General features: G+C 49.5%; 2 protein-coding genes across 2 annotated transcripts; both read right to left on the bottom strand.

The window, feature by feature from the left end:
- Window positions 1-348: 348 nt before the first annotated feature.
- Window positions 349-2,690, bottom strand: LOC123409892 (amino acid transporter AVT6E). The gene has a single exon (XM_045102765.1). The coding sequence runs from the start codon at window positions 2,228-2,230 to the stop codon at window positions 746-748; it is 1,485 nt and encodes a 494-aa protein (XP_044958700.1). The 5' UTR covers window positions 2,231-2,690; the 3' UTR covers window positions 349-745.
- A 6,642-nt stretch (window positions 2,691-9,332) lies between these two features.
- LOC123413218 (LRR receptor-like serine/threonine-protein kinase RGI5) lies at window positions 9,333-12,103 on the bottom strand. Its single transcript, XM_045106163.1, has 2 exons — window positions 11,373-12,103; window positions 9,333-10,655 (listed from the first exon to the last, which is right to left on the bottom strand). The coding sequence occupies exons 1-2, from the start codon at window positions 12,101-12,103 to the stop codon at window positions 9,617-9,619; spliced, it is 1,770 nt and encodes a 589-aa protein (XP_044962098.1). The 3' UTR covers window positions 9,333-9,616.
- Between the last annotated feature and the right edge of the window lie 265 nt (window positions 12,104-12,368).

Raw genomic sequence — 12,368 nt, 5'->3', positions numbered from 1 at the left:
TGCAATCGAGCCGGGGAAGCCATCCCTGTTATTCTAAAAAAAAAATCCAGAATTGAAATGACAAAGATTACATTCTCTGAACTCAACATTCATCACGACATTTTAGATCACTACTTTAGTTCCAGTCCCCCACTTGGAAAAATGAAGTGTAAATCAATGAACCACATAATACATATTTATCAGAGTAAACTTTTTCTCCAGTAGGCCTGTAAAATTGTTTCAGTGAGAATAGATAGTCATAAAAAATACTGCAAGAATACCCAGAGTTGGAATGACAAGCTCCAGTAGATGAGAATGACATAGATACATTCTCTGAACAACATTCATCATATCATGCACAGAGATAGGTTTTCTGAATGCAAAATTCATTAAGAAGGTAGATTTTCTGAATGCAGCTTTCGTCATATCATAGGCAAACAAGAAGTAACCTCAGTACAAAACCCGGGTTGATTCATTGCCTCGATCAGAAAGAAGACCCAGGATACACATGTATATATATATATATATCTAAGAACAAATAGAAGAAGAAAAATACATCAAAGAATATGGTCCAAAAGTACAAGAATGCCCACCAACAACATATGAAACAACCCTGTAGGTGAACAAAATGTGTAGTATGATGAGCTTTGCTCAGCAGCTCAGCTGGAACTGGTGTACCTGCTAACTAGTGTATTCTGGCAGTGGTAATACAGTCTCTGTATAACAAGCCCTAGAAATATAGTAATCCTGATGATCAATCCATCACTCACTCAGACTTGCTCCTCAGGCTGTACACGTTTCCCACGACCCCGACGACGCTCACGACGATGGCCAGCCCCAGCATTCCGAGCGACAGGAGCCTCTCGCCGCGCCCCAGGCACTCCCCCTCCTTGTCCAGCCGCAGCGCCACGAGGGCTGGGAACATGAAGCCCAATGCCAGCCCCGTCGTTGCGCCGGTGAACTTGAAGGCCATCCAGATGTTGGGTATCATGGTCGAGCCGAGGTAGATAAGGGCCAGCAGAACTACTGTCAGGGAGAGCATCCTCTTCCTGCTGTGGGGCGCGAGCTCGCCGAAGACCAGCGAGTCCACCGTCTGCCTCAGCGAGAAGTGGACGACCGGGAAGACGAGGACCAGGTGGATGATGTACCCGATCCTCACAATGTAGTTGAGCACCGTGCTGAACTTGATCCCGAGGTCCTTGTCGAAGTTGGTGAGCACGTCGGACTCGGTGTCGTCGCCAAACAGGAGGTACCCCGAGATGGCAGTCAGCGCGTAAACGACGACGCAGAGCACGGTGGAGATCCGGCCGACGTTGTACATGTTGCGGGGTGTCTTCTCCTTGAGCTCATTGTAGATGGGCTGCACGTTGAAATGGCAGATGTAGGCATTGGTCATGATGGGTATCACAACGAGAAGGTCAAGGATCGCCGCCCTCGAGCTAAAATCCGGCCCCATCCTCGGCGCGGCGAGCTTGCCCTCGACGAGCTTCACAACCGCGATCATGCACGAGACCGCCACAAAAACAACGGCGAGCCCGACAGACGCAGCAGACGACAAGCTCAGCGAGTCAATCTTCTCGAGGGCACACAACGGGGATAGAAACACCACGAGAACGAACAGGATGAGCAGCCTCCGGTTGTCCCACTCGCCGTGGCCGATGAGCTGGTCCATGACGCCCATGTGCTTGAGCGACCCGGACATGACGTCGCCGATGATGATGAGGTAGACGACGAGGATCCCGGCGTTGTTGACGATGATGCAGAACTGCGCGACGACGCTGGCCGGGCGGCCGAGCGCCCGGTGCACGAGCTCGCCGTAGGACAGCGCGCGGCAGCGCACCGAGAACCGGACGAGCAGCTCGATGGTGACCTCAGAGAGCACCCCCATGACGAGGATGGAGACGAGCCCCACGGCGACGCCGAGCACCTTCATGGTCGCCGGGAGCGCCATGATGCCCGCCCCGATGATGGAGGTCGCGAGGTTGAACACCGCGCCGGAGACCCCCGAGCCCTCGGGGGGACCCGCCGGGCCGTCGTCGCCGATGAGCGGCAGCTCGTCGTGCTCGGCGGCGGTGGCGTGGGCGTCGTCGTCCTCGACCTCACCCAGGAAGGAGTCCTGCTTGGTGAGCTTGGCGTGTGCCGCGCCATTGGCTGCGGCGCCAGATTTGGGAGGATGCGGCGGCGGGTGGGCGGACTGCAGCTCGATGGCGGTGGCGGTGAGCGGGAGCGCCGAGTAGTTAGAGTTCACCATGCTCCCCGGCGCGCCAATGGCGCTGGCGCCCAAAAGCAAGATCGACGGCGACGAGAGGCCGATCCTGCGGCCGGAAACAGGGGACAGAAAAAAAAATGGAAATCTCCGCCCAATCCGCCGCTCCGGCAAAGCAAGAACCAGGTCACCGCGCGGGAAAGGGGGCAGGATCCCGATCCCCGCCACGCAGGCCGGGAAGGCGTCACGGGAACCAGGCCGGCATTGGCCGCAGCCGCCGGGGCAAATCTCGGTTCTTGGCGAGATTCGGGCGGAGAAACACACAACCGGAGATCCGTATGCTCTGCCGGAGCAGGGACCGACGAGGATCCTGGCGAGGCGGATGTGCCGCCGCCGGCGACGGATGGATGGATGGATGGGTTGGAGGGCGGAGATCTGGTGAGCTTCGTCCCTCCCCTGCTGTTGCCTCGTTGCTTCCCTTTCTTCCGGCCAGGCAGCGCTACCGGTCGATTTACGTTAATTCCTTGCTAAAATCGTAAAGTCGGGTGCACCAACCCCGTGCTACCCGTGCGCGTGCGCCCTCACTGGCGGGTGGGGACGGCCGCTCCGCACTGTAGCACGCGCGTGGGAGGGTAGACCGTAGACGTAGATGCATTTCTCCTGTGGTGCCCGGGGCACGTGGGAGCACATCACCCCCGGTACGGCTGCCTGCCTGTCACCGACGGGTGGGGCCTGCGTTCTGGCCGCCTCCTTCCACCTGGCGTCACGGGCCCACCTGTCAGCCGGTCGATTGCCGCCGATTTGATTTTCCGCGGCGGCTCATTCAAATTTTCTCACAAATGATCGTGGAATGCCGCTTCTTGTGCGAGGACCATGTTTTGATGGAACCTCAAGTGTAATTGCGGGTTTGGAAGGGAGGAATGATCCCCTCACGAAAAAGGATTAGATCAAACGCCTTCCGGGAACACTTGTGCATTTTGCAAAAAAAGTCATCCAAGAGTCTTGAAGTTGCATGCTGGTACAACAACTCCTCAAATGACGTCGGATCTGAGATTCAACGGTCCAGAAGCTCGTATCACCGTAGAGTATGAAGACCGGTATCATTTGAATCTCTTCCGAGAATCCCCACCGGGGGGGGGGGGGTTGAATTTCTCGGTTATATGAAATGGCATTGCTTATTCATATGATTTTTTAAACTTGAAGCGTATTGTATTTATATAGAAGGGAAAGAGAAACTACGTGAAGACTATCCTCATTGCAACAACAAGCGTAGCACATGCTCCAAACCAAGGCCGTCCGGAGACAAGCCAACACACATGTTACAACTGTAACACAAGGTGTCTGCCTTAGACCGGATGACAAAGCTATGTCTCGACCAACACCGGACGCTTCTAAAGACAACACATCACCTTGACTTCTTTAATCAATGCACTATCCAACCGTGATTGCATAAAGAAGGTTGGCGAGTAGGTGACGGGACTTAATCGGTCTCAAGAAAGGCATCATCTTGGATGCGTACATAACAAGCACCAACTGATCGCAACATCCACTCTCTGCCTTCATACACGATGCTCTTAACAGAGGAGTGACATCGAGAACATCGCCATTGTCGATTCAAAACCGAGCCTAGGCTTTCGCCGGAGACAACAGCCAAACACCAATGCAAGAGGGGAGATGCCGACACGCGTCGGCGACGCCTCCAAAGAAAGGAACGACACCCACGGCCACCGGCAGTGTTGTCATTGGCATCACCGCATCAGCGTGCTCCAACGACACCCACACCTTCATATTACATGGTACGGGCAGTCGGGCCTTCATTTCTTTTTTCTGACGCTTTTACGTTCATATTATATGACAGAGCTTCCATGTAGAAGACGTGCTAGTGGACGAGGGTAGCCGAGCCGAAGTAGTCTACACGTACACTACACAGATGATCTTATCATACTCGGTTTCCTCTGACCAAGAAATAAATAAATTGTGCTGATCAGATTCATTGAAAGATTTCTGGTTGACCAAGCGCAGCTGGAAGCTTCCGAGTTCCCTTTCGAAACAAAGTAAAATTAAGAAAATAGGAGTAATAAATAGCGTAACTGATGATGCAGCAGCAGTTCTTTTTCTTACTTAATTTTACTGCTTTGGAAGAGAGAAATGGTTCCCCGCAAAAGTAAACAAACAGATAATGAGAAATGGTAGGGGAAAAAGCATGCTTCGCAAGAGACCAAGAGACGATATCTGAGTATTAACCACCCGAGGAGACGGCTTTCTCGGTTATACTATGAAATGCCGTTTTTCTTCTTCTTCTTCTTGCAGGGAATGAAATGACGTCCCTTATTCATACGGTTTAAGAACTTTATGCATCGTGCATTCACAAACTAGCTACTCCCTCCCTCCGTTCCTGAATAAAAATTTCATCAGAAAACTACATATGAAGTAAAATAAATAAATTTATATTTTAAAATATATCTATATACATTCGTATGTAGTCCTTTAGTAAGAACTTTAAAAGAATTTTTATTTTAAAACGGAGGGAGTAGTACAACTTTAGTTTTGTCTTACTTAATTTGTGCAACCTTAGTACAACTTTAGTTTTGTCAATTAAGTCCGGATCGGCAGGAGTTACTTTATGTTGCTCCCTCTGTCTCAAAATATGAGACCTTTTCTTAACACTATTTTATGATAGAGGTTCCTCATGGAAGAATGGATGTTATGCTCGTGAATGCTTTTGCACTCTTTATTAATCTAAAGAAAAGTCTGAAATTGTATTTTAGAGGTTATATAATATTTATAATGGAAAAATATATTCAGGGCTACCTAATTAACAACACAGATTTGCTAATTCTCATCTAGATGAAAGTTAGTAAAGTCTCATCTAACCTCTATACATCATTTAAGTGTTCAAATAAAGTATAAAAAATAAAAACATACATGAACTTTTATAAAAATTAAATAGCATATGAGTTACTCCCTTCGTCACAGTTTAGAAGGCATGCATGTGTACCTAGATCATTAATTTGATTTATATAAAATATATTATTTAACATAAAAATTATACCATTAAAAAATAAAACATCTATAGTTTCTAATGATATATTTTCTGTTATATATGCCTTTTATTAAATTGGTCAAATTGATAATGTAGATATATATGTCGGACTTGTAAACTAAGACGGAGGTAGTAAATGTGATTTGGTTATTATGTGCTACCGGACGAGGTAGTGGAAGGGAAGTAGTCTACAGTACGTACACAGTCGATCTTATCATGTTCGGTTTGATCTGACCAAGAAATAAACTAATACTAGCCCCAGATTCACTGAACGGGTTTTGGTTGACCAGGCGCTCTCGAAGCTTTCAAGTTCCCTTTCGAAACAATTGAAAATTAAGAAAACAGATAGCGTAACTGATGTGCAAACAATTGCTTTTACAACTCGATGGACTACGTACGTGCTATATATAATTTCATTCACAGTAAAAAAAAAGACGGGTTCTGGTAGAAATGCTTGTCCACAACTCCACAAGTAAAACGTGTGTGTGTGAAATAGTATCGATCTTATTAGATTTGTGTTCAGGGGTACTTATGGCGTTGGTTTGTTTGATACACAACCAGCAGCGATTGTTGGTCAAAATCTTGTCTTGAACAAGATGCCCCCCGGCCAGCGCATTTCACGACGTACGTATTACAACGTTAAGCAGTTGGCTTTGTTTGACTGCAAAACCTTTGAAAACACCCACCATCGGGCCTTTCTTCATCGAGATTTCCCATAGACACTTCATATTTTGTAAGCTCTGATTGAAACCCATGCTTCTTTTTTTTTTGGTGGGGAAAACCCATGCTTCTTGTTCTTTTTTGCGGGGGAAACCCATGCTCAGGGCCGGTCCTGACTTTCCACGGGCCCGGGACAAACTTAAAAATTAGGCCCAATAGTAAAGAAATTTTACATCTATGCAAAGTACAATATTTTTTTTTCTTTCTTAAAAGCATCTTTTTGTTTCATTACCAAATAAAGTATATCAGATCTAAAATATCTACTAGCACTTTCTTTCTTCTTTTCTCAAAACCAGACAAATGTTTTAGGTGACATTTTAACAAGAAAGGGGTGCAAATACCTGAATTTGTTGAAGGAAAAATAGATTAAATCCAGCTATACACTCCAAGCATATCGGATCTTGCTAGGCAGCTAGGGTCCTCGTATCCTAAAATGAGCAACCTGCACAAAAAGTAGGAGATCGGCCATGGAATCACTATAGGAAACAAAAAAAAGTACAAAGATCAAGTGGAAAAAGACTCCGAAATTGCAAGAACTTTTTAAGCCTTTGAACTGAGAAACTACCATGTTGCAACTTGCAAAGCGGCTGAGCTGGTGAAGCGTTGCCTTTGACTGCTATCGTCCGCTAGATTGGAATACTTATATGCATATACATAGGGGAGTATGATGGAGAAATTGAAAGTTGATGAAAGAAATTAGCTACAACAGCAATATCCATTAATTTGCTAGACATGCTTCTTGCTTCGGGAGTAGGAGCTGAACGGGGAACGAGAAGACAAAGGAAGAAGAAACGACGGCGGCTGGTGTTTTATGAGATGAGTCAGTTGAATGAAAACTGGATTAGTGCCTTTCGCAATTCACATAACCTACTAGTACTAGCTTTTTCTCATGAAAACATGTACTAACGTACTAATAAGCAAGTACTCCCTCCGTTCTTAAATATAAGTCTTTTAATAGATTTCACTAGGGGTCTATATACGAAACAAAATGAATGAATCTACATTCTTAAATGTGTCTATATACATCCGGTTCATTAATGGAACCTCTAGAAAGACTTATATTTAGGAACGGAGGAAGTAGTTAATTGCCCTTTTCGTTCAGCTGTGTAATAGACATGCATAGGTTCAGGCCCCCCCAGCAGGCTGGGCCCTAGGGCGTCGCACTTCTTGCCCCTGCCCATGCTTCTTGTTCTTGGGTCTGGCGGACAAAGCTGAAGATCTCAAGAGAATGCTCAGGTCATCTTTTTTTTTAACCATGCAGAAGAATTGCATGTGATCATAATAAAAAGAGCGACATACAAAATTCATGGTATAGTAGCATCTCTAACAGACGGACGACTTTAACGTTGCGCTGGAAAAATCGCCATTTTTGCGTGCATCGCAGCCATTCCGGACGCTTCGACGAACGCGCAAAAAACGCGCGCGCTATAGTTGGTTCAACGCTCAGATCACAGACACAGTAAACTCTGGGCTGTTACAGGTGGAGCCACTGGATTGAACATCGCATTAGCGTGTTTGCTGCAGGATGGCATATCTCCTTTTAGAGACCGAGGTATTTTATGCATGCATAGCAACACTGTTAGCACATCTCTAGCATACCCCGCAAATCGGGCCATGCGGCAAAAATAACCCCAATTTGTGAGAAGACGGGTGTTTGGCCGGCCTGAACATATACCCTAAAATCGACCGTTTCGTATTTTTCATGGGATTCCAAATCCGCGAACGCTAGCTACCTTCATATCTAGGGGATTCCGCGTGATTTGGCCGCAAAGCAACTTACGGGCGGTCCACTTCCCGCATCCTCCTGCGCCTCCACCTCCAATCCCACCCCGACCTCGCCGTCCGGACTCGCAGCGCTGGATTTCGACCTGATGGAGTACCTCCCGCCTCCGGGTGCCCCATATCATGCATCTCCGCTCAACCGTCCGCATGCGCCTCCCATGGCCGATCATGCCGGCGCCGCCCCCAACTCCTTTTGCCGCTGCCATCAAGAGGAAGCGACAGGGGAGCGACCTCGTCCAAGCGGGCGCAGCCGGCACGACACCTCCCTCCTTTGGCCCTGCACCGTCAGAGGGTTCACTGTGGTGTAAATAAGTTTTGCGGGCGCCCTTAGAGCATCTCCAACAGCCACGCTAAACTAGCGCCGCGCCGCAAATTAAGCCGTTTTAGCGCGCGCGCAACGCGGCGGGTGGCTCCAGCGGGCGCGCAAAAACGATGCGCGCGGCATATGCAGTTCAGCGCGCTGGCCGAAACGCAATCGCGCGCCGCTTATTTGCTGCGCCAGCTCCCGCGCGCTCGCTCTCCCACTCCCACCCCCATCCGACCGCGCCGCTGCCGCCGCCTGCGCCCCCCGACGATCGTTCAGACGCTTCCCTGGCCTGTATATCCCCGCGCCGCCGCCGCCGCCCGCCCCCCAGGCGACCGTTCAGGCGCTTCCCCGGCCTATCCCCGCCGCCGCCCCCCGCGCCCCCCGGCGACCGTTCAGGCGCTTCCCCGGCCTATCCCCGCGCCGCCGCACTTCCGCCCCACCCCCTCCTAGTCTCGCCGGCCCTCGCGCGCCTTCGTCGTCCGAGGAACAGCGCCCGAGCGCTCGCTGCCGCGCCGCGCCCGCAAGGTGTTCGACAAAACGCCTACAAGGTATGTATTGCTCAAACTTCATGAATTTGGTGCATGTTTTGAATTGTAGTTTTTATAGTATAGTATTGAACATTGTAGATGAGTTCGTCGTATGATTCTTGCAATGATCATAGCTATGCATATCAATAAAAAGCCGAAGCACGGTGGTTCGGTTATGGGTCGGGAGAAAATTTGGAGAGATAGGATTGATGTCCATAACAGATTGATGAAGAACTATTTCGTGGAGAATCCCACATACCCGGAGTCGTATTTTCGTCGCCGGTTTAGGATGAGCACCGACTTGTTCAGACGCATTGCAGAGAAACTAGCGAGCCATGACCGGTTTTTCCAGCAAAGGAGGAATGCCGCCGGAGAGCTCGGGCATAGCACCTTTCTAAAGGTGACAGCCGCTTTGCGTATGTTGGCATACGGTATCCCGGCTGATCTAGTTGATGATCACTTGGCTATGGGTGAGAGCCAAGCCATCATGTGTGTCAAGCGCTTTGCAGTGGGAATTGTGCAAGTGTTTGGCGAGGAGTATTTGAGATCTCCCACTGCTGAAGACGCCGCAAGGCTATTGGCGATGAACAAATCTCGCGGCTTTCCTGGCATGCTTGGCTCAATAGATTGCATGCATTGGAGTTGGAAGAATTGTCCAAAGGCATGGCATGTGCAATTCCACGGTCAAAAAAAGGGTTCCACTATAATCCTTGAAGCGGTGGCCGATTAGGAGACTTGGATTTGGCATGTATTCTTTGAAATGCCTGGATCTTTGAATGACATCAATGTTGTCAACCGGTCACCACTGATGAATAACATTGCAAATGGTGAGTTGCCACCGGTGCAGTTTGTAGCAAATGGCCGTACGTACAACTATGGGTATTATCTAGCGGATGACATCTATCCAAAGTGGCAAACCTTCGTGAAGCCGTTGAAAAAGCCGGAAGGTAAGAAAAATCTTGATTTCCACAATGCTTAGGCGGCGGCTAGAAAAGACGTGGAGAGAGCATTTGGGATTTCCACGTGCAGGCAGGCAATGTCCAACTAGTCAGCTACCTGCTCCTTGGACCTGCAAACCATCCATTCCTGATCCCATCCCAGTAGAAAGAGATGACGAAGCAGACCACAAAAGAAGCTATTGCAATCCATTTAGCTGACTCAGTATCCGCCATCATATCCGAATCCTCGTCAATGTCGACAAGATCAGGATTTCCCATTGAATGGACCACCACAGATGATGGAAACTTCGGGAGGGGTCCCGAGAGATGATTATAGGAGAGCACCAGCTTTCTCAAGCTCTGCAAACTTTCGAGCGAGGGCGGTACCCGACCGGACAAGTTGTTGTAGGAAAGATCAAGGGCCTTCAAGAAGCGTAAAGAGCCCATGTCTGAAGGGATAGAGCCACTGAGATGGTTGTGGCTTAGATTGAGGACCGTGCTCAAGCTGATCGGCATTGTGGGGATGAAACCACTGAGCGAGTTATCTCCGAGATCAAGTTCAATAAGAAACTGCAGTGAACTGACTGAAGTTGGAATGGCACCGGTGATCTTGTTGCTTTGCAAACATATGTTTGAAAGCCGCAGTAGCTGGAAAATCTGATGCGGTATCTCTCCATCAATTGAATTTTGGCTAAGGTCCAATACATTTAGCTTCACTAGACCAGCAAGTGCGCTCGGTATATGGCCATCAAGATTGTTCATTTGGAGTTTAAGAACAATCAGGTTATTGAGTGTGCCGATCTCTGCGGGCACTGCACCAGTCAACTCATTGCTTGCAAGGTTCAAGAGAAGCAATTTACTGCATTTACCGAGTTGCCATGGTATATCTCCCACCAAATTATTGTTGTCCAACTCAAGATAAGCCAAGCTCGAGGCATCACCAATTGAGCCCGGGATTGTGCCACTGAGAAAGTTCCCTCCGAGACAAAGGCGATAGAGGCCGCGAGAGAACACCTGTGGGATGTGTCCTCGAAGCATGTTGCCGCTGAGATCAACGGCATGCAAACCCGGAGCAAAGAATAGATCGGAAGGTATCTCACCACTTAGCATGTTGAAGCTCAAATCCAACACCTTCACATGCTTGGTGATTCCACTAGGTATGGTGCCAGTGAAGTTGTTGTGGTCAGCCACAAAACGAGACAACGTTGTCAAACTTGACAAGCTTCCTGGTATCGTGCCGTGAAGACCGTTATTGGCAAGGAGCAAAGTCTTGAGGTTGGGGAGATTGAGGAACTCATTGGGCACAAGACCTGTCACTCTGTTATCGCTCAAGTCTAGCAGAGTAAGATTTCCATACCGAAACAAACCTATCGGTATCGGACCACTAAAATCATTGCCAGATAACACTAGTTCCTCCAAAGAGTCAGCCATATTCACGGGGAGGTCACTGATCGAGCCCGGGATGATACCACTGAGAAAATTCCATCCGAGACGAAGGCAATAGAGGCCGCGAGAAAACTCCCGTGGGATGTGCCCTCGAAGCATGTTGCCGCTGAGATCAATTGTATGCAAGCCCGGAGGCAAGAATAGATCGGAAGGTATCTCACCATTTAGCATGTTGGAGCTCAAATCCAACACCTTCACATGCTTGGTGATTCCACTAGGTATGGAGCCACTGAAGTTGTTGTGGTCAGCTACAAAACGAGACAATGTTATCACACTCGACAAGCTTCCTGGTATCGTGCCGCCAAGACCATTGCCGGCAAGGAGCAAAGTCTTGAGGTTGGGGAGGTTGAGGAACTCATCGGGCACATCACCCGTCAGTCTGTTGTGGCTCAGATCCAGCAGAGTGAGGTTTTCATACCGAAACAAACTTGCCGGTATCGGACCGCTGAAATCATTGCCTGATAACACCAGTTCTTCCAGAGAGAGGGCCATGTTCGTGGGGAGGTCACCGTCAAGTCCGTTGTGACCAAGGTTCAAGATCCTCAGGCTGGCCAAAGAACTGAGCTGCTTGTTCACATTTCCCAAGAGATAGCTGAAGGAGAAATCAAGGAGCTCCAGCCTGGGGAAGCCGGCGAAGTCGCCGAGCGGACCGGCCAGCAGGGCGTGGCTGAGGTTGAGCACACGCAGTGTGGCGCCCAAGGATGAGGAGGAGCACGAAGACAAGGGTTGAGGCAGGTCGGTGAACCTGTTCATAGACAGGTCCAGAGACTCCAGGGAGTCGAGGGAGCATATGGAGGCGAGCACGGAGGGGTTGGAGAGGCCGAAGCCCGACATGGAGAGGCGGAGCACAGTCGCCGCTGCCGCGGGTGAGCGTGAGCCGGAGCGGTTAGACGACGGCGGAGTGGAGCAGGTGACCCCGCTCCACCGACACGGGTTCGGGTCGGTCGTGTCCCACCACGGAGCCGTGGTGGACACCGTGCTTGACAGCTCCCTCATGGCGCGTTCTTGCGCTTCCTGTAGCCGCGGCGGCGGCGGCGGGGCTTGCGCCTGCACGCCGGCCGTGGACTGATGAAGCAGCAAGAGAAACAGCGGCAGCGCCTGCAACAATAAACCACGGTGAGAAGAACATAAGCCGGACCTGCTGCTCTTTTCCATGGCTACTTGTTTTCTCTGTGACCAGTCTTCTGCGGCCTGCGGGGTGTGTGTGATGATGGTGCTTCTGAAAAAGGAATGGGTCCTCTCCATCACCATATGTGCAAGAGGACGATGGCTAGAACCTAGAAGCAGCAATGGGTAGGAGAAGCAAAGATGGTGGAACCAGCAATGCCTAATTTGTTGATTTCGTGCAATAGCACGAACATCGGACGAGGTAGCGGAGAAGTACGTAGCCTACACGTTTACACACGATGTTATCATGTAT

The sequence above is a fragment of the Hordeum vulgare genome, chromosome 7H (genome assembly GCF_904849725.1).
Source record: "Hordeum vulgare subsp. vulgare chromosome 7H, MorexV3_pseudomolecules_assembly, whole genome shotgun sequence".
NCBI classification, from domain to species: Eukaryota; Viridiplantae; Streptophyta; class Magnoliopsida; order Poales; family Poaceae; genus Hordeum; species Hordeum vulgare.
The sequence above is the reverse complement of the archived record's forward strand: the minus strand, read 5'-3'. Positions and strand labels throughout refer to the sequence as shown.

Bases quoted from the DNA above. Each gene is read 5' to 3' on its own strand.
- LOC123409892 (XM_045102765.1), bottom strand. From the start codon at position 2,230: ATGGTGAACTCTAACTACTCGGCGCTCCCGCTCACCGCCACCGCCATC.
- LOC123413218 (XM_045106163.1), bottom strand. From the start codon at position 12,103: ATGGAAAAGAGCAGCAGGTCCGGCTTATGTTCTTCTCACCGTGGTTTA. The intron at 10,656-11,372 runs GTTTCGGTATGA...CACCATACCTAG, and splicing joins GGTCCGATACCGGCAAGTTT to TGGAATCACCAAGCATGTGA.